The sequence below is a fragment of the Crinia signifera genome, chromosome 6 (assembly GCF_055691185.1).
Source record: "Crinia signifera chromosome 6, ASM5569118v1, whole genome shotgun sequence".
NCBI classification, from domain to species: domain Eukaryota; kingdom Metazoa; phylum Chordata; class Amphibia; order Anura; family Myobatrachidae; genus Crinia; species Crinia signifera.
Window position 1 is genome coordinate 139,205,915 of NC_139222.1, and position 26,524 is coordinate 139,232,438.

At 43.9% G+C, this 26,524-nt stretch overlaps 1 protein-coding gene across 1 annotated transcript in view; it reads left to right on the forward strand.

Annotated features, from left to right (window-relative positions):
* The first annotated feature begins 13,384 nt into the window (after positions 1-13,384).
* The window catches only part of PPP1R9B (protein phosphatase 1 regulatory subunit 9B), a 43,299-nt gene continuing 30,159 nt past the window's right edge, over positions 13,385-26,524 (forward strand). The window contains exons 1-2 of the mRNA XM_083147375.1: positions 13,385-14,852; positions 23,387-23,519. Of these exons, the coding sequence (XP_083003501.1) occupies positions 13,707-14,852; positions 23,387-23,519 (1,279 nt within the window). The 5' untranslated portion in view covers positions 13,385-13,706. The remainder of the gene's footprint in view (positions 14,853-23,386; positions 23,520-26,524) is intronic.

A 26,524-nucleotide genomic window follows, 5' to 3' on the forward strand; every position in this document is an offset into this window, starting at 1 on the left:
ATAGTGCACCACCCCCACTATCAACGTCAACCCGAAGCGTGGCGAGCGCAGCGAGCCCGCGAGGGGCGGCGGTACGCGTCCTACGACCTTTTCATACCCCCACTATCCACGTCAGCGTGGAGTTGAGAATAGAATAGTGTGGCGAGCGCAGCGAGCCACCGAGCCCAAAGCGTGGCGTGCGCAGCGAGCCCCGCGAGGGGACGCGGATACCTTCACAGCTATACGCGTCTCCTCGCGGGCTTTACAGGTATCCGCGTCCCCTCGCGGGGCTCGCTGCGCTCGCCACGCTTCGGGCTCGGTGGCTCGCTGCGCTCGCCACACTATTCTATTCTCAACTCCACGCCGACGTGGATAGTGGGGGTATGAAAAGGTCGTAGGACGCGTACCGCCGCCCCTCGCGGGCTCGCTGCGCTCGCCACGCTTCGGGTTGACGTTGATAGTGGGGGTGGTGCACTATGAAAAATGGCATTTGGGGGCATTTCACTACTTTAATACACATTTCAATGCATTCTGATGCATTTCAGTGCAAAATCGGGTGCCATCGCATCGGATGCCATCGTATGGCATCCGATGCGATCGCATACGATTTTTGAGCTAAAATGGCTCAAAAATCGGTAAAACATCGTATCGCATCGTATGACATCGTATGCCACTACATATGGCATACGATGTTATCCGATGTTTTACCGATTTTTGACCATTTTTGCTCAAAAATCGGTAAAACATCGTATCGCATCGTATGACATCGTATGCCACTACATATGGCATACGATGCCATGCGATGGCATACGATTTTTGAGCAAAAATGCTCAAAAATCGGTAAAACATCGTATCGCATCGTATGACATCGTATGCCACTACATATGGCATACGATGCCATGCGATGGCATACGATTTTTGAGCAAAAATGCTCAAAAATCGGTAAAACATCGCATCGCATCGTATGCCATCGTATGCCACTACATATGGCATACGATGCCATACGATGGGAGCCGTGATACTCCACAAGTACCAAAAAAAAAATATGGTGAGTAAATAATGCAGTCCTTATCCAAAGGAAGTATTGTCCATTACAGTCATTTCAATGCATGTGTTTTGTAAATGCATATCCATTGTAAGGTCCATAATGGCTGGCCATCTTTCCTTGTACAGATTGTCCATCCCGAAGTGCTGCGGCATCCAAGACAAGAAGGCCTGTTGCTGCAGAATCTGTGGAAGCAGGTAAATGAACAAAAAGCACGCCATTACACATACAGTACACACACCCATGTCACATGAACAATATCTCACACTACACCTAGAAGTGGTGTAGGGGTGCCTGATGCTGGGAGAAGGTAGCTCATATATATGTTTGTTAATTTTGTCTAATCCCAAACATCTTGTAACATGCCCCCACAGTTGTTATGTTTCACCTGCAAAAATGCAGATTGCGTCTGAAAAAGTAGGTAGAAGTAAAAATGTCTAACCGCATACCATTGTGTTTGTGTCTTTTTCTAAAAACCAATTATTGTGTGAATTATAACATATTGTAATGGTATATGACAATGGGATTGCACTAAAGTAGTGTGGGGTAACTCCATGGCCGGCAAAGGTTGTGGATCTACATATTCCAGCAGGCTCTGACACTCATGGTTTGGACTGTAATGGTTGTAGTGTGTCAGGGCATGCTGGCACATGTAGTTCCACAACACCAGTGAGCCATGTTTGACTGCAAACTTCATTCATACATGTATCAAATGTACTTACAAGCTAGATACCAGCAAGGGATAGGTCAGCACCACCATGTGCATCCGTTGGGCACTGTGTATTAGGCTAAATGTGGGTGGAAACAGATGGTATTGGTCAATAATTTGTTTATGAGTACACTTACAGCACAGGTACATTTTGGAGTACAGGGCACATGTGCTTACCAGAAAAGTAACGGCTGCTGATGTATGTCCGCCACAACTTCTTTAAAGCAAGTAACACTTGAGTAAAATGCTTAGAGAAAGTGGGCTGTGATACCCCCAAGGCCCATGAGGTCACAGACTGAGTGGAGCCTGTGGCCAAATAGTAGAGGGCACACATTAATTTGTGCTGGCCAGACACTGCATAGTTGGCTCCCCCAAAAGGGTCCAAATCATCTCTCACCTGCTCATATAAGTCCAACAGGTTAATGTGGTTCAGCCTAACCATCCCCACAACCTGTTGATCCGAGAGGGAGTCCAGGTACAGGCGAGCACGATACATACGTGGGGTACGCAGTAGTCGGGGGGCTACCATGATCTGGTGCGCAGCTTCCTCCCTCCTGCGCAGCTCCTCCAAATGGGCCACATCACAGATATGCAACTCCAAAACACTCTGCAAAATATCCTTGTCTGAAACCCTCACAGGTGTCCTTAATGATGTTGGGGTTTATGTAGGGGTGTTTGGGAGTGAAAATGAGGGCACCTGTGGTGAAATTAACCATGTGTGCACTTGACCAAAATGAGTTCTGGGCCAAATCGCCAAACAGAACCTGGTCTGAAATAAGTGCGATTATTAGACACCTAAAAAGTGCGATTTGCGAATGCGCATTGTATTAAATAAGCGAGTTGTATAGTTTTCTATACGAAAACATCTGGGTGCGATATAAATGCGAATTATTTTCGCACTTTTGGTCCGCATGCCTTAATGCACATAATATGCGATTTCAGTCCCTTAGCGCATCCTATTAAATTGGCGATTTGACGGGAAAATGTGATATTGCCACTTTGTTGTCTAATTAACACCAAAAAACGCAAATCTCATCCCATAGAATGTCACCCTATATGTTCTCACTTTGATAACATCATGCAATATTCTACTACATTTCTTTCTAAGAGACAAAGACTACCCATTGGGTTATTTACATTTATGGTATATTTGGTCTGCAACCTGTCCAACCTGAGCATTTTTTGAATTATTGTTTAAGTATACTGAGTGCTATATTTGGAGGCAGGATTCTCCTATATTATTGGAGTATTTTGCTTTCCTTGTAGATCTAAATGACCTGCTTTCATGGGGCACCCCCTACGCTAGAATTATTACACAACCATAGAGTTCTTATCACTTGTGATTGTTGGATAGCATACCTCCCAACTTTTGGCCTGAAGAAATAGGGACACTCGCGCGAAAAGGGGGCGGGGCGTATGCAAATGAGGGAGCGGCTTATGCTAATTAGCCGCGACCTCATTTTCATACGAGAATAGACGCTGTGCGTATGCGCACAGCGTCTATTCTACTAGATTGGGGGGTCTCCCAACTGCCACCCCCCGCAGCGGGATAATGCCTGCCGCGGGTGGGACAGCGGGACAGGACCCGAAAATCGGGACTGTCCCTCTAAAATCGTGACAGTTGGGAGGTATGGGATAGTTAGCTACCCCCCTATTGGGCGCTAACCTTCCTGCGCTCCAGAATACACCTCTTCCTCGCTCCTGTGGGAAAATATTCTTAAATGTGCTTTCAGACAGTTTCAACTGCGGCCCCACTGCACAGCTATAGCACCCTGTATTTGTTTACAATATAGAGGGTGCAGGTGACAATGCTGTGGCTGCCAAGGGCATAAAAACATCTGAATAGCAAAAATGTAAAAAAAAATGATGTGGTCACGCCCCCTTTCTGATACTTTGAATGGACAGTTGGAGACCCAAAAACCTGGTACAAAGCCCTTTTTGGCCGGTTTTCGCCATAAAAAAAGGTACTATACGGCCAACGATGTACAGTTGGAGGGTATGCTTAAGGTAAGGGTTGCTGGTTGCTGCTGTGCGCTGTGCTTTTGGGTGCTGTGTTGGGTCATAGGTGGAACTACTGCCAGTGCTAGGGTCAAATTTGGTCAGTCGGCTCTGGCTTCCAGCAATATGGGGTGATGAACCACGCATGTGCAAGAGTGGGCACAGGAGGTTCACATACCTCCCAACTGTCACGATTCCGTCGGGACAGTCCCGATTTTCGGGTCCTGTCCCGACGTCCCACCCGCGGCAGGCATTGTCCCGCTGCGGGGGGGTGGCAGTTGGGAGACCCCCCAATGTAGTAGAATAGACGCTGTGCGCATGCGCACAGCGTCTATTCTCGTATGAAAATGAGGTCGCGGCTAATTAGCATAAGCCGCGCCCTCATTTGCATATGCCACGCCCCCTCGCAAATGAGGGGGCGAGTGTCCCTACTTCGTCACATGAAAAGTTGGGAGGTATGGGTTCAGAACCTTTCTTCTTAAAAAAATGTCATAATGTAGCCTATAGGCTAGATATGGTATCACATGTCAGGACTACCAGTCTACCAGTATTAAACTATGGGGACTGATTTTTGTGTAAGAAAACAGACAGATTGTAGAAAATACGATTGTAGCAAATGGGGCAGTACGGATGGCATAATGGTTAGCATTACTGCCTCACAGCACTGAGGTCATGGGTTTGATTCCCACCATGGCTCTAACTGTGTGGAGTTTGTATATTCTCCCCATACTTGCGTGGGTTTCTTCCAGGTACTCCGGTTTCCCCCCACAATCCAAAAATATACTGGTAGGTTAATTGGCTCCTAACAAATTAACCCTAGAATGTCTTTGTGTGAGTGTACATGTGGTAGCGAATATAGATTGTAAGCTCCACTGGGGCAGGGACTGATGTAAATGTTCAAATATTCTCTGTAAAGCGCTGTGGAATATGTGTGCGCTATATAAGAAACTGTTAATAAATAAATAAATAAAAATACATTATTATATTGGGTTCAATAGCCCCAATAATAGAAAAGGGTAGAAGTCCCCTGCAGCAATTACTCACACAGTGACAGTGCATAAAAACGATTGTTTTTCTTTTGCATTCGCCCCCAGCTGTTGCTATCATTACACAAACCTAGGTGGCTACCTTAGGGGTGTCAGAGTTACTGAATAGTATGGGATATGGTCATTAGGTCGACATGCACTAGGTCGACCACTGAAGATCAACACCAGAAATAGGTTGACAAGGCTCAGGTCGACAGTCAAAAGGTCTACATTAATTTTTCACTGGGTTTTTTAGCCGACAGGCGGTATTTTATGTCCTACCATCCACAATGGCGTGGTGGGAGAATAAAATAGTGTGCCGAGTACACGGTACACTTAGTGTCCATGTCGATTAATTCGACTGCCAGGACAAAAAAACATATAAAAACTCATGTCGATCCCTTTGACTGTTGACCCTCCCTAATGCTTGTGTCGACCTTCCAATTAGCCTTGTCAACCTATTTCTGGTGTTGATCTAATCCCTGTCGAACTTCAGTGGTCGACCTAGTGCATGTCGACCTTAATAGGGTTGACCTAATGACCATATCCCAAACTAACCAGTAACTCTGACACCCCTAAGGCAGCCACCTAGGTTTGTGTAATGATAGCAACAGCTGGGGGCGAATGCAAAAGAAAAACAATAGTTTTTATTTGAAATAATGTTGACCTTCCCATTGTTGACCTGAAGCTTGCATTGATCTAATTCAGGTGTCAACCTAAGCCCTGTCGACCTTCAATTGTCAACCTAATGTAATGCATGTCGACCTTACTGCAGTCAACCCTATGACTTATACCCATTGGTATAGGGTGCCGGCCATTCAATGTGACCACCTCTAATTGAGTCTGATCAACAAACATAAAACATAAACTTTACCACAATAACATGTCAACGAAGCATCTCCAGGCAAGTGAAGCAAGCTCTTAATGCTTTTTTTTTCTTTTAAGAAGGCAGAATTGTTTTACTCCTACACAGCACAGCACACAACATGCTCTCAGAGACAGCAATACCACGCGTGTGCGGTTCATAATAAGCCATAGCCCTCATTATCCTACTGTCAGCTCTGCTTACAAACCTGTTACCATGCAACAGAGTGCTGTCTCTTCCACCCCCACTCTCCTATCCCATCCTTCTGGCACAAACCCCCCACCCACTGCCTATCCAATCCAGCTGTTCTCTGCCCCTAATGCATTCTGGGAGGTGTAGTTTTTTTTTTTATTTACATTTTTTTTTATTTTGCTTTAGTCATCCAATTCCTGATACAGAGACTCATAGTCATACACCAGCACCAAACATCATGTCACACACCAGTAAGGGACACAGCTCTCTAGCAGCAGCCATTTCGCCATCATTTTAGCCTGGGAAGCCAGATGGGGGCGGATGCACTATGGGTAAAGGAACAGAGGCATAAGCATTGCTGCTGGCAGCTATCTGTGAATCAATCTCCCTCACACTGCAGAATGGGATCAATAAATAAAATTCTATCAGCGTGTTGGGAAACAAATTATGCTCTATTCACACAGATTACTGTGATAAAATGAACACTGTAACTTGATTTAAAATACATAATTTATGTGAGGTAATCCTCATATAAAAGTTTTTTTTTTTTAATCTAAATCCTGTATGGTGGTGAGTAAGACCTACTCATTGAGCACAAACAACTGACAGATTAAGCTAGGAATGTGCATCGAATACCATGTTTCCCCAATAATAAGACACTGTCTTCTTTTTTTTTTTCAGTCCAAAAAACACCATAGGGCTTATTTACGGGGTAGGGCTTATTTTCGGGGTAGGGCTTATTTTAGCCCCTCAGTCCTGCTTTTATCCACATCATGCCCCTCAATCACCTTATACTTTAAGCAAAACTGCCGCTTTCCTTTCCTTCTGCATTTTTCAGACACTCAGCCTTTCTGCCGCCGCAGAGGGGTAGATTTATTAAGCTCGGTGAAGTGATAAACTGTCTGGTTTTTATCACCGGCCAATCAGCTCCTACCTGTAATTTTTTAAACCAAGCCTGTAACTTCACAGGTAGGAGTTGATTGGGCGGTGAAAAAAAACAGACAGTTTGGGCGGGATTCTCTAAACTAAAAATGCGGTAAAAACCCCGTTATCGGGGTTTTTACCGCATTTTGGGATGCTGTAAGCATCCCCCGCCGGGTTACCGCAGCGGGGGGCATCGCCAGAAAAATCTGGCGATGCCCCATAGAAGCCAATGGGCTTCTATCGCAACCCTCCGCCGCCCCGCGCCGCCCCCCCCCCCCCCCCCCCGCCGCCCCGCATCGCCCCCTCACCTGTGTCCGGGCAGCACAGCGCAGTGCTGCCCGGACCTGTGACCTCCTCCCTGCACTGATCCTCTTCCGGGTGCAGGGAGGAGGAGAGCCCGGCGCAGCAGCAGCAGCGCCGGGTGTGGGAGGGAGGGGAGAGCCGCCGGGACCTGCTGGGACCCGGCGACTCTCACCGCAAAGGACAGCTCTTAACGCAAGAGCTGTCCTTTGCCTTAATTATCGCATATGTTACAGCATATGCGATAATTAAATATGCGATGGGCGGCGAAGGGGGGCGGAGATTCTTAGAGAATCTCCCCATATATCACTTCCCCGAGCTTAATAAATCTACAGTCACTCTGCTCCCGCCTTTGTACAGATGCCGCTCAGTCCTTGAGGTGCGCAGTGACGTCACATGCGCAATGCATCCCTGGGACCGCTGATGCCAGCAGAGGCTGTAGCAGCAGCATCCATTTCATGCTGGGGAGGGGGGGGGGTGGCGGAGCTGGAAGTTTAGCACAGGGACTGGGCAGAAATAAGGATAGGGCTTAGTTTTGGGGTAGGTCTTGTTATCAGGGAAACAGGGGAGTTGATGGGCTTTGAACATCAAATCAAGTGATGCAATAGCTAGTAACCATTTGATGATATAATCAGCAATGTTTTTTCTGTGTGCAGGTGCCGAAGCATGTGCAGAGTTCCTCAGCTACAGACTCCTTTTCTGGGTGCCCACAGCTGCACTGAACCTGTCACCTATTGGATGGGCATCAGACAGCTGCGCCCGATGGCTGGAAACCATCAAATGACCGCAATTTGCTGGGAACATCGGATTCCCGATGGCATTTGCTAGATCAAGCAATACAATAGGTATATATATATATATATATATATATATATATATATATATATACACACACACACACACACACGGCTGGTGTTATGGTGTTCGATGCCCTACAAACTATCATATGCACACTTGCTCCATTTACTTGGCAGAGAGAGAGCAGGGGAGGGGACAGAGAGAGAGGGACAGCCAGATAATTGGCACAGAGGGGTGGGGATAGATGCTGGACAGAAAGAGTGGGGGGGGGGGGGCAGATACTAGGGAGAGAGGGGATAGATACCAGCTGGCCGCTCCTCGCTGCAGTCCCAGCACCAGTCCAGTGTAGATGGCATGCACCGGGATTGGTTCATGCTCAGTATCGGTCTAGGTACTGCGCATGGACATACCCCAGGTTCTATAGGATGCTTTAGCTGCAGCCCATAGAAGCCAAATCACGGTCCGGTGTCTGTACAATGCAGATGACAGGCACCAAGACCGGCGCATGCACAGTATTGGCCTAGTTACTGCACATGCACATAGGAGCAGCCCATAGAAGCCAAAGAGGAAGCCCGGAGGGAGGGAACACCTCCCAATGGGACTGCCTTGGGTGACTGGCACATCGGACTACCAATAATAAGTTGCTACCAGTCACAGTGAAGCCAGTGTAGTCTCACTGCAGCCCATAGGTAAAAACTGCCACTGGTACTATGGAGGGGGTGAAGGACAGATGCTGGGGAGAGAGGGGGTGACCAGTGGCGTAGCTACATTTTGGGCGCCCCCCCGCCGTTAGGGGGGGGGCGCCCATACCCACCCCCCGCCGCCGCCCCGTCGAGCACCCCACCCCCCCCCGGCCGCCCCGTCGCCCCGCCGCCTATGCTAACCCCCTCCCCCGCAGTCTTACCTATCGCGCTGGTCCCGGCGGCTCCGTCCGTTCATCTGCTGAGGACCACCACAAAATGGCCGCCCCCGTACAGCAGACAGTTTCAGAGAACTGTTTGCTATATGGGGGCGGCCATTTTGTTGTGGTCCTCATCAGAAGAACGGAGCCGCCGGGACCAGCAAGATACGTAAGTCTGCGGGGGATTGGGGGGGGGTAACTATAGCACCGCAGCCCCCGGTGCCCCCACATGCACAGCGCCCCCCCGCGGTGGCGGGGGCTGCGGTGCTATAGTTACGCCCCTGGGGGTGACAGATGCTGGGCAGACAGAGTGTGGGGGGAGAGATGCTGGGGAGAGGCGGAGGCAGATTTGGAGGGGGGGCAGATGCTGGGCAGGGAAAGAGGGTGACATATAATCAGTAGATAGAGTAGGGGACAGATGTTTGGCATATAGGGCGGGATGTATTAAAATATATCGCCGCCCGCCGCAATGCCAGCGCATATGTACTAACATATGCGGCTGGCATCGTGGTGCGTTAACGGAGACCCCACGCTATACCTGTACTGTGGTGTGCGGGGTCTTCATCCTCCCTGCCTCCTCCTGCTGCCTTCACTAGAAAACTAGTTAAAGGGAGAATATAGTTGGTAGTAGAATTTTGCACAGTGCGGCATTGAGGGGGCGTGCCAAGCTCCACCCAAAGGGTGTGTCGAGCACCATATATGGGCGTGTCTATGCTTGTTGCAAGATATTTCTTATTTTGGGAAATTAAGCAAGTATTGATAATAACACTGCTGCCTGCAACATTGGATTTATATGTTTGCAACGATTTGCTATTACAGTATGTTCTTTTAATATACGTTATAATAAATGTGATGCTATGCAATAAATTACAAATGCAACTTAGCCTACTTTTGAAAAAAGCATGTCAGATATTCTACCATAGAAGAGTAGACGTGTACTGCTACATCTGAAAGGGGCATTATAAAATGACTTATATTCTAATATGGATAAGCCCCAAAGCTGTTAGTAAAATCTACTGTACTTGCTGAAGAAAATACACTGATATGTGTCACAGCTTGCTCATACACTGTTTTTTACACGTGGTTCAATATAAGTGGCCATGAGAAACCTTATTTAATATGCATGTAGCCATAGGGATCATTGTGCTTTATAAACAATGCATAGAAATGCCGCTGATGTTTCCATTTAATGTATCATTTTTTTCCCTCCAAAAAATGCATAATGTGGGTTAGATGAAATCAGGGAGATTAGTAGACCATTCAGGGAGACAGGGAGATTACTAATATTTCAGGGAGTCTCCTGCAGATTGCGAGATGGTAGGCAACTATGTGTTACCGGGATCAGAGGAGCATGTGGCACACTCCTCCAATAAGAGGGTCTTCTAATCAGTATGTGCTGAGCTTCTCCAATCACAACCCGGTACATGCTTTTCTGCCCCTGATGTTGGGATCAGGCAGGCAGAGACTGGGCACCGCAGTGAGTTATTGGATTGCAGGTGCTTCCCTTGCTGCTGTCCCGGAACGGCTGGCACTGTTGTCTGTCCCATACAAGGCCAGATGTACTAAGCTTGAAAAGTGATAAAATGGAGAGTGATAAACCACCAGCCAATCAGCTTATATCTGCCATGTCACAGGCTGTGTTTGAAAAATGACAGGTAGGAGCTGATTGGTTGGTGGCTTATCTCTCTCCATTTTATCACTTTTCAGGGCTTAGTACATCTCAGACCAGTGCAGCCAGCAGCAACACAGGCACATTAACAGAGTAGCAGAGCGGGGAGAGCGACTCTACAGCCCAGCACCTCCTTGCACTTCATCTTCAGTACAGGTACTTTAGATGTTTATTTTATTCATTTCTGGAATTATTTCACTGCTTTGCTCCTGTTTCTAAAACTAGTTATAAGAACTAAAAATAAGATACATCTTCTACAATAGTTTTCTATTAACGTTTCTTTCTATGGTTCAAACTGCACATGCCTATTGATTTACAGGATTGGTGGAAATATATTCATAAAACTTCATTTGGCTCCACATATGATGAAAGGAAGCACAAAATATGTAGGTTCTATTATTTATTAAGTCTAAAGTGAAGTGTAAACTACATTGTTTAGGCACTGCTTTTTTTAAAGCAGCAATCATTTACATGGCAAAATCAACCTGGTTTTGCAGTGTAAATGATTGTCACTTTAAAAAAAAAATAGGAAAACTCTCCCAAAATCTCCCTCTTTCTGATTCTCATGTCCTATTACATTTGGTCCAGTATGTTTTTTAATGGACTATAAGTTTGCATTAAAGGCATACTGGACCTTGTGTCATTTATCCTATAAACTTGCATACACAAGGGGTCAATCACAATAGCTTTTGTTTTTCTACAAACTAGCACTGCAAACATTAGTTGCTAACATTAGCAGTGAGGATTGTTGTCTGGACCTGTAAAAATGGTAGGCTACAAAGATCCAATTCACCTGTCACAAATCCATGCTTCCAGGATTTGCTCCTCCAGTGGTCACACTGAATGTCGAGTGTGACATCATCACACCCAAAATGATCAGTGTGAAGCACCGAGAGAGGTGAGGTTGAGTAGGTTACTTGGGACCCAACTGCACCGCTTTGCCCAGGGGCCCCTAATGTTGTTAAGATTACCCTGGAAGTGGGATCAGATCACATTGGCCCTTATTCTGGTTCACTCGCAAATGTAAATTTCTTCTTAAATGGACAAAACCATGCTGCACTGCAGGTGGGGCAGATGTAACGTGCAGAGAGAATTACATTTGGGTGGGGTTTTACTACAAAGTGAGATCTACAGTATATTGCCGTGTAAAAATAAAGCAGTCAGTATTTTCCCTGAACAGAAAATAACTCACCCAAATCTAATTCTCTCTGCACATGTTACATCTGCCCCCCCTCCCCCGAATGAACCAGAATAAGGGCCCTAATGTGCACTGGTACCACTTACCCCCATGTGTTATAGGTTTGGTATAGCACACCGACAGTCGGGATCCCGACAGTCACGGGGGGAGTGCAACGAAGACCCTTGCGGGCACAGTGGATTATTCTATTATTTATTTATTTATTAACAGTTTCTTATATAGCGCAGCATATTCCGTTGCGCTTTACAATAGCAGACAGTGAAACAACAAAACAGGGTATTTACAGACAGTCAAAATGTAGGAGGGCCCTGCTCGCAAGCTTACAATCTCCCTCTATGGGGGTAGTGGACCCCCACAAGAGAATTGACAGTGGCCGCTGAGATCCCGAGTGTCTGGGTTTTCACAGTCAGGATTCCGACGTCGGTGTAATGACTGTCGGAATCCTGACTGTCTCTCATCCATCCGGAACCCATGTGTTATGTGGAGGAGTGTGGCAAGAGAGCGTCCTTCTGCCTATGTTGGTGCTGCTATCTTTAAGATATGCTGGGCAATGTATAAACGTCAGTAGCACTGACCGTTCCGACTCCTGCAGCTATCAATTTCAACAGCTGCAGGCATTTCTGGCTGTTTCGGGCCAATGTCTGTTTGGGGCGGGTGACTTTCCCAATCTGCGTACAAAATAAAAGTCAGTTTAGACTGACTTTTATTTCCAAAAGACAGGAGAAATCATTTGATGTTTGGCGATCTTCAAATTATTTCCACTGCAAGCGGTCGCATGCCAGCGGATGTGTTAGCGAACACATCCCCTCACAGGGAAGGGATTCGGGTGCCGGGGGGCGGGCGTTCAGCGGGGTGGAGTTAGGGTGCTCACTAACCTATAGATCGTAAGCTTGGAAACAGGGCCCTCCTACTTCTGTCGGTTTGTATCTACCCAGTTTGTTTTATCACTGTTGTAAATCGCAACGGAATATGCTGCGCTATGTAAGAAACTGTAAATAAAAAATAAATAAGCAGCAAACGACCTGAATTAGGCCCTCAGTGCCTACTTGGATGGTACCAACCCACTGAACAGGACAGCCGGGGAGGTAATGTAGTGCACTCTCACACTGGCTATATGCCGAAGATATTGTAAACAAACATACACAATGAAAGAAGCCAGCACAATCATACATGTTCCCCTATGAACCACATGCTGTCACCTTCCAGAGAAGGATACATTAATTGTATTTTCAAGGTTAATTGTCTATGCCTGAATGTTATTTTAATATCTTTGAACTAAAGTTATTAGCTGCCTTATCTCACCTGATAATAATACATTGTGGCATATTTATTAAAATTATTGTGTGGGATATCGCTTATGGCTCCATATAAATAAACTATAGTCATTGTGAAAAGCAACAAAAATAAATGATAATCATTGATAACATGACAGCTTTTGTAGTGAATACAAAAAGCCATATATATATATATATATATATATATATATATATATATATATATATATAGAGATAGATAGATAGATATATATCTATATATATATATATATATACATATATATATCTATATATATATATATGTATACATACACACACACACACACACACACACAGTCAGTGATGGTCACACAGCTATTCATTATTTCTGCCCTGTAACTCATTTTGACAGATGGATCACTCTTCTTTCTATAATCCCTTCCTCCCTCTGTTTCTCTGTTTTTGTTCAGCTTTCAGCTTCAGCAATCGTTCTCTCTGTAGGACCCTGCAGGAACCCTTTCAGGTTGCAGAAGGCAGGAAAAAAGGGAGAGCGCAAGAGAGGGGGAGTGATACAGAGAGAGGGGGGTGTCAAAGAGAGAAAGGAGGAAGGAGGATGTTGCCTTTCGTGATGCTAGTTTAGGCCAGGATGCATCAGCTACAGTGACATGGTGGGTGACTGTGTTTTTCATAGCTCTGCTTCATAGCTGTGCTAGATAATCTCACTGCTCCGTTATACAGAAGAAAGGATGCTTCACTCAGCTTGATGTGACAGACACAAAAAAAAGGACGAGGCTGGAGGAGGAGAGAAGAGGACTATGAGATCTGGGTACCCACATCCTACATCCCCAAAATGATGAAGACGGAGGGTAAGACCCCAGGTGGGGGGCCCAGGAGTTCTTCTCCACATAGGAATGCATATGAGGTTGGGGTGCAGACACTGCGCACTGGTAAAGATGGGGCGCCTGAGATGGAATCTGAGGAAGCGCGTAAATCAAGGTGCAAATATGGTTCCAATGTTCACCGTATTAAAAATATGTTCCTACAAATGGGGACAGGTCCAGCAGGTAGTGAGCCTGAAACTGCCAAAGCAAAGGATAAGCCATCTCGGTTGACTTTGCCGCGGGCCGGCAGCCTGAATGAAAACGTCAACCATAGCGCCCTACTGAAGCTAGGAACCAGTGTGTCGGAGAGGGTGAGCCGTTTCGATCCACCGACAGAAAGACAGCCCTCCAAACTACAGGAGGCACGCCGTGTATTTGAAAAAAATCTACAAGAAAAGGAGACCACCAACAGGATTTTTCTGCGTAAAGAGAGAGGTGGGTTCCAGGACAGAAAACTAGATGTTGTAGTGAGGTTTGGCGGAAGCACAGAGTCACTTGACAAGCTAGACACAGAGGCCGTCTCACCTACCGTAAGCCAGTTGAGTGCAGTGTTTGAGAATGCAGACCTCCGCAATAACATTCACAAAGTTCCCATGAAAGGTTCAACCAGTCGACGGACAAGACTTTTTCAACCAGAAGCAGCCAAAGCCACAGAAGAAAAAAAAACATTGGGAAAGGCAGGAGATGTTCCTCAAAGGCCGGCTGTAGTCCAGGAAATTTGTAAAATCAAACCAGTGGAGGTCGAAGAGAGTGGGGAGTCAGAAACTGATGTGGTTAAGGAGATCGAGGCATCAAAAGATGAATCTGGCAACACTGGAATTGAGAATGGTGGCTCAGAAGCAAAAGGGGTAACGGCGAGGGAAACAGAACTGGAAGAAAAGGCTGAAGGGGAGGCCGCAGAGGATGACTTTAAGAGGGAAGACTGGTCTGAGGTTGAAGTAATAGAACTCAGTGCTTACAGTGGACTAGGGGAGGATTCGGGGGGCAGTGGTTTGGATGAAGATGAGGATGGATTTTATGAAGTGGTCACTGGTTGCCAGGAAATTGAAGGTCTGTCAGAAGAAGAGGAGCAGGCTCCAACACGAAAAATTCGCTTCAGCACGGCCCCCATTAAGGTAAGGCATCTTGGCAATCAAGCCATGATATGTCTCATATACTACACTGTTGAGTTTCTGATCATGCCAGGCAAGTGGCAGAATAAGATTCAACCTATAGTTGCATTTTCCAATATACCCCTTTTTTTTTATGCAGCCACTAAGTACGAACCCTCCTATATTCTTAATATATACTCAGCCACTGTGTCAATAATAACACAGTATTCCTAACAGTGACAACAGGCCAGAAAATCCCAGTGTGCTGCTGTACAGAGTCCAGGAATGGTACAGCATATCAGCATATGCTATGGCATGTAATGTCTCCATGACACCAGTAGGAATATAGAACCTGCCTTAAAATACATTGTAGCCGGTACAAACATGCTCACTGTCAGTGTTACATTAACCACTGATACATGATATATAGGCGTGTATGGGATAGGACTATATATATTTATATCTGACTGTGTACGTAGACAGAGATCAGTTATCTCAGCGGGGTTAGTTTTTTTCCTGCTATACCACACACTCAGCTGTTTGAATGGAGGAAGTGTGTGTATGTGCCTGTATGACACTTCCTGCTGTGGGGACAGTGGCAGGGTGTGTGTGTGTGTGTGTTGGGGGTGGGGGTGGGGGGGCGGTAGTTCCGCATGCTTCCTGTTATTGGGGTTATTTAGAGATTTAAAGGTTCCTGTACACTGACCCAGCTGCACTGGCACAGCTGTGTGGAGTCGTGCGGTGCTTATTACACCCTTGTCTCTTACAGTTTTACAGCCCATATGGCAAACAGAACACTGGATGTCAAATATGTATTCTCTTGGGTGCTACTTATTTAGAGCAGACATAGGCAAAAGGTGTCTCTCTAGCTGTAATGGAACTACAAGTCCAAGTATGCTCTATTTTCATACAGCTTGCGAAGTAATCTCTCAACTGATAAATATATTACCTGTAGGTGAACTGTAGGGTTTTATTAGTGGGATTAACGTTTTATGTGGGTTTTATAATTTATAGCTGCCATTGTGGTATCTACTAGTACAATATAGTGTGTTATTGGTGCACCCAGACAGACAGAGTAGTGTATATTTAACATGCAAAACTGTATGCACTTCAGAATGGCATATAAAGGATTAACATTAACAAAGAGCAGCGGGTGTTATGCAAAAAGTTATCGGCTTATGCAAAAACACATGTGTACTGCAGGGGACACTAGTCTGGCATACACCAAACTTTACAGTAGCTTTCTCTGATGCTCACAATCTCAGGTTTACATTTTTTTCAAGGAAATATTTTTTGGGGGGGGGGGGGGGGGTTGGCATGCAGTGATCCTTATTATAATATTGATAGATGTCATTGTGCTGTTTTCTAGTCCTAAAACAGGTCGTAGATATTAACAAAGAGCATTAACCATTTGAGTGCCAACATCTCTATGAGAGATTTTCAAAATATATGCTCAAAATGCCTCCGTCGCTCACATTTGGTATATAAATGCAAATAAATAATGTTGTGTAAAAAGGTAACATTACAGGTCATTATAATTAATGAAAAGGTTTGCTTTGCAATTTCAAAACCTATTTTGACAAATTCCCTGCTGTGGAGATAGAGCTTCGCCACCCTGCAGCTGACCATTCATACATGTGCATATCGGCCTGCTGTATGCATAGCACCCCTGTCATTTAGTACACACTAACTCCTTCATACATGGGGTAGAGGCGGTATCAGTGTACATAACGTGCACTGATACCTCTTCTCCCCCATAACAATGCTTCATACATCTGCCCCAATATTCCCAATGGCTACATGCATTTTAAATAAGGTTTCTTATGGCCACTTATATGGAACCACCTGTAAAACACAATACATGAACAACCCTGATACATATCACTGTCCTTTCTTCAACAAATACAGTAGATCATAATAATTAACTGGTTTGGGGCTCATCTACATTTAGATGTAAGTCATTTTATGACACACCTCTCAGATGTAGTAGTGCATGTCCAAGCTGCTAGGTGCCACCTTCAAGGGACTGCCCAATGGCCCCTCCAATTCTGGTGCCTCCCTGTTTACAATATAGCTGAAATACTTTCTCAAAAGTAGGTAAGTATGGTTAAATTACATTTGGAAGTTATGAGGCACTGTCTGACACACTGGGCCCCCACTTAATCTAACTCTGGTCCATATATGGAACTAGACACGCTTTCTTGGGTGGTGCATGACACCCCACCCTCGACGGGGCAACATGCAAAATTCTAATACCAACTATAATCTCCCTGAAACTAGCTTTCAAATGTAGGCAAGTATGCACAAGATATATCAAATGCATTTTGATAATATTCAGTGGCTTTGTCATATTTGTGGAGAGACGTTATACTACTTGCACACAAAAATATACATCTTAATGTTTTTTTTTTTATTTTATATCACTATACCTCCTTACAATTAAAGGTGCAAAATGGGGTAGGAAAGAACTACAAGGATCAGCATGATCTAGAATAGAAATACTATTGCAAAAATACACACTCCATGATAAAATATATAATAAAAAACAAATGTTATCAATGTAAATCACTGCGATTATATGCTACTTGGGATCTAAATGACACTAACCAATCTGAGTGGCTTTCCTGCTCCGAATAAGACTGTCTGTATAGGCTAATTAGTGATAGGCCTCCTGACTTTTCATGTGCGCCAGTGCTCCACAAAGTGTAGTGGGTGTGGATTAATAGGTGGACATTGTTTAGGTCTACAGACAATAGGTCGACCACTATTGGTCAACAGACAATAGGTGGACACATGGATAAGGTTGACTTTGACAAAAGGTTGACATGGAAATGGTAGACACAGGAAGGTCAACACAAGTTATTTTTGTGCATGTATCAACATTTGCCGACATGGACAATGTATTAGTTACTGCATCCCCTCGCATGGCTCGCTGTGCTCTTTGTGTGTATCATACTTTTGTCAATGTCAATCAGTCACGCAGTTTCCGATGGTTGGGAAAGGCATTCCCAGGTGTGCACAGGGGCTCTCTCTCATTTCAGAGCAGGCATCATCAAGTGTGTATACAGGGGTGGGGGACTTTGGCTTGTGTTTATGGGGCTTTAGTGGCACTACAGGCGGGCAGGGGCATTTTATGTGTAAACGGCACTAGTGGGGGGCATTATGGGTGTAAGTGGCACTACAGGGGGGCATTATATGTGTAGTGGAACTACAGGGGGGCCAATATGTGTAATGGGCATTATGGTATGTGGCATACCATGTAATGGACATTATGGTGTGTGTCATTATGGAAGAGGCATGAAGGTGTGTGGCATAATGTGTAACAGACATGAAGGTGTGTAGCATAATGTGTAACAGGCATTACGATGTGTGGCATAATGTGTAATGGACATTACGATGTGTGGCATATTGTGGAATATGCATTACGGTTTGTGTGGTATAGTGTGTGAGAAGCTAGTGGGGGGGGATGAAAAAACATACCCTTGCTCTGGGTACTATATCACCTAGCTTCTCCTCTGGTTCCACACTTTAGTCAGTTTTCTTGTAAGACGTTCATCTCCATACTGTTCTGTGACTGTCGGCTTTCTGCTCAGAAGTGCTGGTTCAGAACTGTGCACAAATGCTTTTGCAGCTGTAATTTAGGGCTTAATTCAGACCTGAACGAAAAGCACATTTTTGCTCAAATGAACAAAACCATGTGCACTGCAGGGGGGCAGATGTAAAATGTGCAGAGAGAGTAAGATTTGTGTGCGTTATTTTGTTTCTGTGCAGGGTAAATACTGGCTGCATTATTTTTACCCTGCAATGTAGATTTCAGTTTGAACACACCCCACCCCAATCTAAGGGGCATACACGCGGGGCAATTTTAGCCCTATTTCTAAGTAATCTATCTAGATTGCTTAGAAATTAAGCATGGATTGCTCCATGTGTATGCTTTCGAGTGACGGTGAAAACTCTTTCATTCAATTTTCTTTTTTTTAGTAATCAGATCTAATTTCCAATATCTGTAATGGAAAACGTGATCTGGCCAAATTTACTTAAATTTGTTTTTTAAAAACCCAGTGCAGTGAGTGAGCCCTGTGATAATATCTTCACAGCTACCTCTGCACAACTTTCTCTGCCCACTAATTGAAAGGTCCAGCCATTACTGTCCATTGGAAACACAAGCTGATCATTGTAAAAATAATAATAATAATAATAATAAAATACTTACCTACATCCAATAACCTGTAATCAGTGATCCAGTGTGGGCTGCCGGTTATATCTCTGTGCTCCTGCAGTAAAGTGATGTTGGGAAGCGGCAACTCTCTTTACAACACTGTTGGTCACAGCAGGAACACAGTATCTGATGACTAGAAGCGCTCCCGTATCACTAATCACCGGTCCCTGGGTCTGCTTAATAATAATTGGTAATAAAAAAGAATTTGTGCCTGCGCTGGCTGCTTCCAAATAATTGTATCAGACGTTTCTCAAAAAAATATAAACAATTTATTAAAACATACACATGAATAAAATCACACTATATCATATGAACTGAGAGTCCTTTTGTTAAGGATATTATCTCACTGAGAGCTAAATAGCAGGTGCTGGCTGAGAATAATAAAGTGCTGTGGATTTTATATTACCATCCTGGTCGGTCTGGAAGATTTTGTATACCAGAGTCGGGATCACAGTCCTGAATTAGGCCCTATGGCGGGCGGGGGTATATCTCTCCCCTTAGAAGATGATGTCCTTAGGAGACTGGGATTAGGGATCATGCAGGTATCCCAAAGGCTGAAACTCCAGTTTTTCCAAGAAGGACTTGTGAAGGCGATGGATGGCTGTGTCCCTTTAAACAGCATCCATCGCCTTCACAAGTCCTTCTTGGAAAAACTGGAGTTTCAGCCTTTGGGATACCTGCATGATCCCTAATCCCAGTCTCCTAAGGACATCATCTTCTAAGGGGAGAGATATACCCCCGCCCGCCATAGGGCCTAATTCAGGACTGTGATCCCGACTCTGGTATACAAAATCTTCCAGACCGACCAGGATGGTAATATAAAATCCACAGCACTTTATTATTCTCAGCCAGCACCTGCTATTTAGCTCTCAGTGAGATAATATCCTTAACAAAAGGACTCTCAGTTCATATGATATAGTGTGATTTTATTCATGTGTATGTTTTAATAAATTGTTTATATTTTTTTGAGAAACGTCTGATACAATTATTTGGAAGCAGCCAGCGCAGGCACAAATTCTTTTTTATTCTCAATTGTACTTTAGGGCCTGACAGCCCTGTGCCAGCCGCTGTTGATTTGCGCACCACACATTGTTTTCTAATAATAATTGGTGGTTGGAGGGAGGTCCTGGCAGATGAAGGGTACCCGGTGACAGTAGCAGTGTTGGCGCTTGCATGGACACACACTCAGGGTGTTTTTTTCACGAAAATTGGATTTACAGGGGATTACAGGGGCAGAGATTTCTCACAATATATTCAAGAATCACTTTGTGCATTAGGGATATGTTATCACATCCATATCCTCAGATTCCGACTGTGATAAAACTACCCCTAATGGTGCATACACATGGAACGATTTGAAGGACAATGTGGGCGGTCCCAATCGATGGGAACGAAAAATTGTTCAAAGATCATAGACCAATCTTTTGTGAAGTGTATCAAATCATTCCATTTGTATGCACGATGAACGATTTGATACACTCGTGAACGATATCGGAAACGCTTCTGGCATCATTCCATGTGATCCTTGTTCTGAGCCTGGTAACTCTTTCCATTCTATTCAGTTTGGAACCAGTCACCAATGTTAACTACTGTATATAATCTAAAGTCACTCTAACAGTTACAGTTAATTTTCATGTATTGTGTTCTATATATCATGGAATGACCCATCAGTAAATTGATTACCAACATTTAAAGGGAGGGATGCTCTAAAGCAAAAATACGTTAAAAACCCCGTTACCGCAGGGCTTCTTTTCGTGACCCCCACCACCCCGGCTGCTTCGCAAAGGGCAACTCTTAACGCGAGAGCTGCCCTTTGTGATAATAATTGCATATCTTAGTGCATATGTGTTTATTATAGATGCAGTAGCCGGTAATGTGCAACAAAGTGGGGCAGCAGATGTTAGTGCATCCCCCCCAATTAACATTGTTACTATGGGCCCGTCGACCTTCAATTGTCGACCTAATGTAATGCACGTCGACCTTACTGCAGTCAACCCTATGACTTATACCCATTGGTATAGGGTGCCGGCCATTCAATGTGACCACCTCTAATTGAGTCTGATTATTTGTAAACATAAACTTTACCACAATAACATGTGAACGAAGCATCTCCAGGCAAGGGAAGACTGTCTAATGAAGCAAGCTCTTAGGGCCTTATTCTAGTTCACTCTTTATGACAAAATCCTTCTTAGATGGACAAAACCATTTGCACTGCATGGGGGTAGATTGCAAATGTGCAGAGATAATTAGATTTGGGTGAGTTATTTTGTTTCTGTGCAGGGTAAATACTTTACTTACTTTTACACTGCAATATAGATCTCACTTTCAAGTAAAACCCCACCCAAATCTTATTCTCTCTGCACAAGTTAAGATCTGCCCCCCTGCAGTGCACATGGTTTTGTCCATCTAACAAGGATTTTGTCAGAAAGAGTGAACTAGAATACGGCCCTATGATCCCCGGTCATAACACATAACACCTTCATCCACTTGTCTTTTCATTTGTTACTACTTAAGTCTCCATGTGTGGGTGGGTGCCATTTAATACTGCAGAAAATGCAATATATGATAGAAAGTACTTTATAAACATTTCTCGCCAACACTGGTGAAATTGACCATTTCACAAATAAGATTGCCAGCTGACTTTCATACATCATTAAAACATAATTAAAATGTATATCTATCGGAGAAATGGGAGGGAGATGTGGGACAAATTGGACTAGAGGAATGGAGAAAAGCACTGACGGCCATACCTAAAGCAACTAACTCCGTTAGAGTACAACAAGTACAACTATATATTCTACACCGCGCATATATGACGATGCCAAAGTTGCTTAAGTTTGGGGGTAGAGCAACGGATCGGTGCCCGAAATGTCACGTTATGGTCGGTTCCTTTTACCATCTTATTTGGGAATGCCCGATTGTACAGGAGTTCTGGGGGAAAATCATTAAGACCCTAGGGATATGGGGTATTAAAAGGGAACTCCTCACTAGTGGGGGCTGTCTGTTAAACATTATTAATGGCAGGAATATTCCTGCAGAAGATAAACTATTTATAAATAATATGTGCTCACTTGCTAAAGTTGTAATTGCGAGGACCTGGCTGGCTAACACCGGACCTAAATTTGTAGAATGGTTAACACTAGTAGAGTACACGGTTAAACACGAAAAATTTGTGCATATTTGTAGAAAGACACCTGAGAAATTTGAGAAGATTTGGAATAGATGTTTAGACACAAAAAACACAGACTGCACTAAATTAAAGAAAATAAATATTATAAATACATAGAGTTTTTTTTTTTTTTTTTTTTTTTTTTTTGGTCAATATTGGATTGATTTAATTTGGTAGAATGGTTAATACTAGTAGAGTTCACGGTTAAACACAAAAAATTTGTGCATATTTATAGAAATACACATGAGAAATTCATAGAATAAATGTTTAGACTTAAGAAACACAGAATGCACTAAAATAAAAAAAATAATAATAATAAAGTTTATAAATATAACGTGTTCGCCAGATAGGTCCCTAAAGGTGTACAGCGAAAAAGTGTGTAAAAAGGTTATATGTAAAATTGGGCCAATTGGACCAGCATGGGAAGCAGGCCAGTGACAGAGAGGCTTTAGAGAGGGAATTATGTCGGGTGGGTGGGTAATAGAGGATGGGTGTTCTCTGAAATGCGGTCACAATCTGTTTTAGCCTGGGACTATAGCAATTGTAAAGCAGGGATTGCTAAGCGGGTCAGCCACATAAGTATGAAATAAGGGATGGATGGGTTTTGTATTGTTGATGTTGGATATTGTATAGTGTTTTGTGAATGTCTTGTCTTTTTATATGCTGAAATAATAAAAAATTAAAAAAAAAACATAAAAAAAAAAAAAATGTATATCTATTATCTAACAATATTAAACGATGTATTGTGGGAATGAGAGTGGTCAATCCATATAAGTTTTGTTCATTTCTTTGCAAAGAAAGGAATTAATAAGTGTATTCATGAGTGGAGATAGCTGGGGCAGGGCCAGGTAATTGTTTGGGGAGTGGCCTAATTGTTGGAAGGCGTGACTGCATGCCCTCATGCAAATGTATGCACAAAATGTATTTGAGAACAGATCTCTTTGGCGCTATCATGCCCATCGGCCAGGGGCAATATTAAGCTGCTGTTGTTACTGACAGGTAAGGGGGATGGGGGGATTGGCAGACCCAGGTTTCCCACGCCCTTCCATCAGGCCCGGGCAGGGTAATTAGTATCAGCTCCTCCACTCTCAGCGGCAATGAGATGTATCTTTTGTAATAGTAACGTTCTATGCCTGAGTTTGTATAAAGCTAAAATTGTTTATCTTACAGGTGTTTAGCACATACTCCAATGAAGAATATGATCGGCGTAACGATGATGTGGATCCTATGGCTGCTTCTGCAGAATATGAGCTTGAGAAACGAGTGGAGAGGCTGGACCTCTTCCCTGTGGAGCTGGAGAAAGGTATAGCGTTTACTACACTATACAATTACCATACTGTGGAAAAAAATCCAACTGCATAACGATCTGCACATGACCCTCCAATTTTATTCATATCAACCAATAAGGACACACCATAGCTCAACCCATTTGTGTCCTCAATTTGTTGTCCACAACCTTTTCCTTTTATAATATGAAACAATACAATGGGCCTGGAGTAGGTTTTGCTATTCACTTTTGGGGGGGAATTTAATTGTAGTGCCAGCATTTCAGCTCGCCCCACTTGGGGCATTATGTGCAAAGAGTTACCCGTCTGAGCGCTCATATGGGACTTTTCGCATTGTGCCAATAAGCGTAGTTGGGCTTAGCTGCTTTACACATCTAAACATGACTATATTTAGCAATTCACTTGCATATCACCCCTGCAATCTGTGAGATCGGTACAATATAACAATTGAATTCCCCCTTATGAGTTCAATTTAATGAGCTCTGCAAAGCCCTATCTTCTGTCAAAATGGCTGTTTTGGAGTGTATTCTATTTGATAAAGGTTACCTCCGCCTGGGGCTATTGCCGTGTACCACTGGTTGCAGCTGTCACTTGTAAAGCGTGGTGGGGAAGCTGGCTATTGATTAGCAAGGACAGTGATGTGCTGTCTGAACATTACTGCCCTCTCAGGATGGCAACAGCTTTGAGCAGTATGGTAACAAGGGTGTAAAAGAGCTACTGTAATTAGGTCAACAGTCATTAGGTTGACACCAGATGGTCGACATGCATTAGGTTGACAAATACAAAAGGTTGACAGTTGAAAGGTCAACAGAGGGGAAGGTCAACACAATTTTTTTTTGCACATTTTTAGGTCAAGATTTGTATGTTTAGTTATATGTGACCGCCATGGGTACAAATGTTGCGCTCTGTGCACGGTGGCTCTCGCTGCCACTGCTACACTTGCCACAGGTTACTATTCCCCATTGTAGTCCCCATGCATAGTAAATCAAGCAAATGTTGGGAAAACATGTAAAACAACAAATTTCGACCATTGTCATGTTGACCTTTTGAACCTGTCAACATTAAGCACTCCCGACCTTTCATCTTTTATCCTTTTGTACCCGTCGAAAAAGAAATTCTGAAAATATTGATAAAATACTGATAGTGCTTCGAGCTGAGCAAATAAATGATTTTATTTTATGGATTATATTGTTAATATACAGTAGATACATCAAATGTTCAGGAAATGAGAAAGACACACAAATTGAAATAGGTCTTTGTTAACAATTTGGGAAGCGGGACCATTTGTCTACAGCAAAAATATAGACAACCATTAGGTAGATACCATTAGTTAGACAAGCAAAAAGCCAAAAGGTCGACATGCCAAAAGGTCGACACTGCCATTAGGTCGACAGTGTCTAGGTCGACAGTCAAAGGGTCGACATGGGGGTTTTCACCTTTGTCGACCTTTTGACATGTCGACCTTTTTGCTTGTCTAACTAATGGTGTCTACCTAATGGTTGTCTATCTTTTTGCTGTAGACAAATAGTCCGGATACAACAATTTGTATAGTCATGCTCTATATATTATGTACAGTAAGTAGCCTTTACCTTTTTTATTATTATTATTATTATTATTATTATTATTACCTATCCTTAATTTACTATATGCAAGAGTATAGTGAGCCCACTGTCTATGTCTGGTGCCCACAATGACTTAAAAAAACAAACATCACTGACCACTAGAGACCATGCAACGGATTAAGGCCCTTATTCTAGTTCACATGTGATGTTGCTTTGGGCAACCAATCAGAATCTACTTCTTATTTATTTAGCACCCTCTAGAGTCTAGAAGATAGTAGACAGGATTTGATCTGTTGCCCATAGCAACATCACATATGAGTAAAATACACTTGTTAGTACATTTCCTCCAGAGATTGGTAATAGAAGCAGATAGGGACTAGGGGTGGGGTGGAGAGTTTGTGGACTAGAAACTGTCACAGCTGAAAGAAAGTGAAAGTAAAAACTGTCACAGCTCAAAGTTAAAGAAATTGCAGAAGGCTTTTAACTAGCAATTTCCATACTGATTGTGTCTGATGTTACTAGATGACATCTGCAAAAAGTGGTGGAAAGGAATAAGTTTCTTTTTAATTGAGTGATAAAGATAGTGGTATATGTACTCAAGATGAATGCCACAATCTGTCTGACAGACACTTTATCGGGTTTAATAGACACGGCTGATCACAGAAACAGGGACACTCATGAATTATACAGGTTCTGTGGCTTGAAGGTTCAGATGAAATGCTGGCTTGAAGTCAAGACAGCCACAAAACCTGTAACTCATGAGTGTCCTGGTTTAAAGGGATAGTATGTTAAGCCTGGTCATTTGTATTGTGTTATATTAGTTCCTGTTCTTCTGTAGTTCTAAATAAGTTCCATCCTATGATCAAGGCTGGATTTAAGTAACAGGCCGCCCATAGGCACAACATTGTGCCTGCCCCCCTCCTCCCATCAGTGTCCCAGTCGCAGGTCTGGAACAGGCACCCTGTCCTCTCCTTCCCGGCCAGTGCTGGAGATGTCACTGTTGCCATTGCAGCTGGTGTTCCAGTCACTTCCACAGTCGCTGCCATAGTGCTGCTGGGATATGGAGCAGTAGCCGCCCCGGCAACACCCCCACCCGCGATTTGTAGCCCCCCCTCCCGCAACCCCCCTTCCTGTGATTTACCCCTCCCGCATTTCACGGACCCCCGCGAGAAGACCCCCTGCAGATGCCGCCCATAGGCACGTGCCTCACATGCCTAGTGTGAAATCTGGCCCTGCCTGTGATTGGCCCAAGCCCAAGTCTGCCTAACCATTCCCACATTCACATGATGCTATGCTTCTTTATAAGCTAGGACTACTGGGAATATGTTAAAGAAGATGTCATTAAATAAAAATAATATACAGTATACAATTGTTAAATATTTTCCAAAATTTATAATGCTATAGGATGGTCAAGTTGAATGTTGGTAGTAAAGCCGTGCGGCAGTGCAGGATCTCCTACC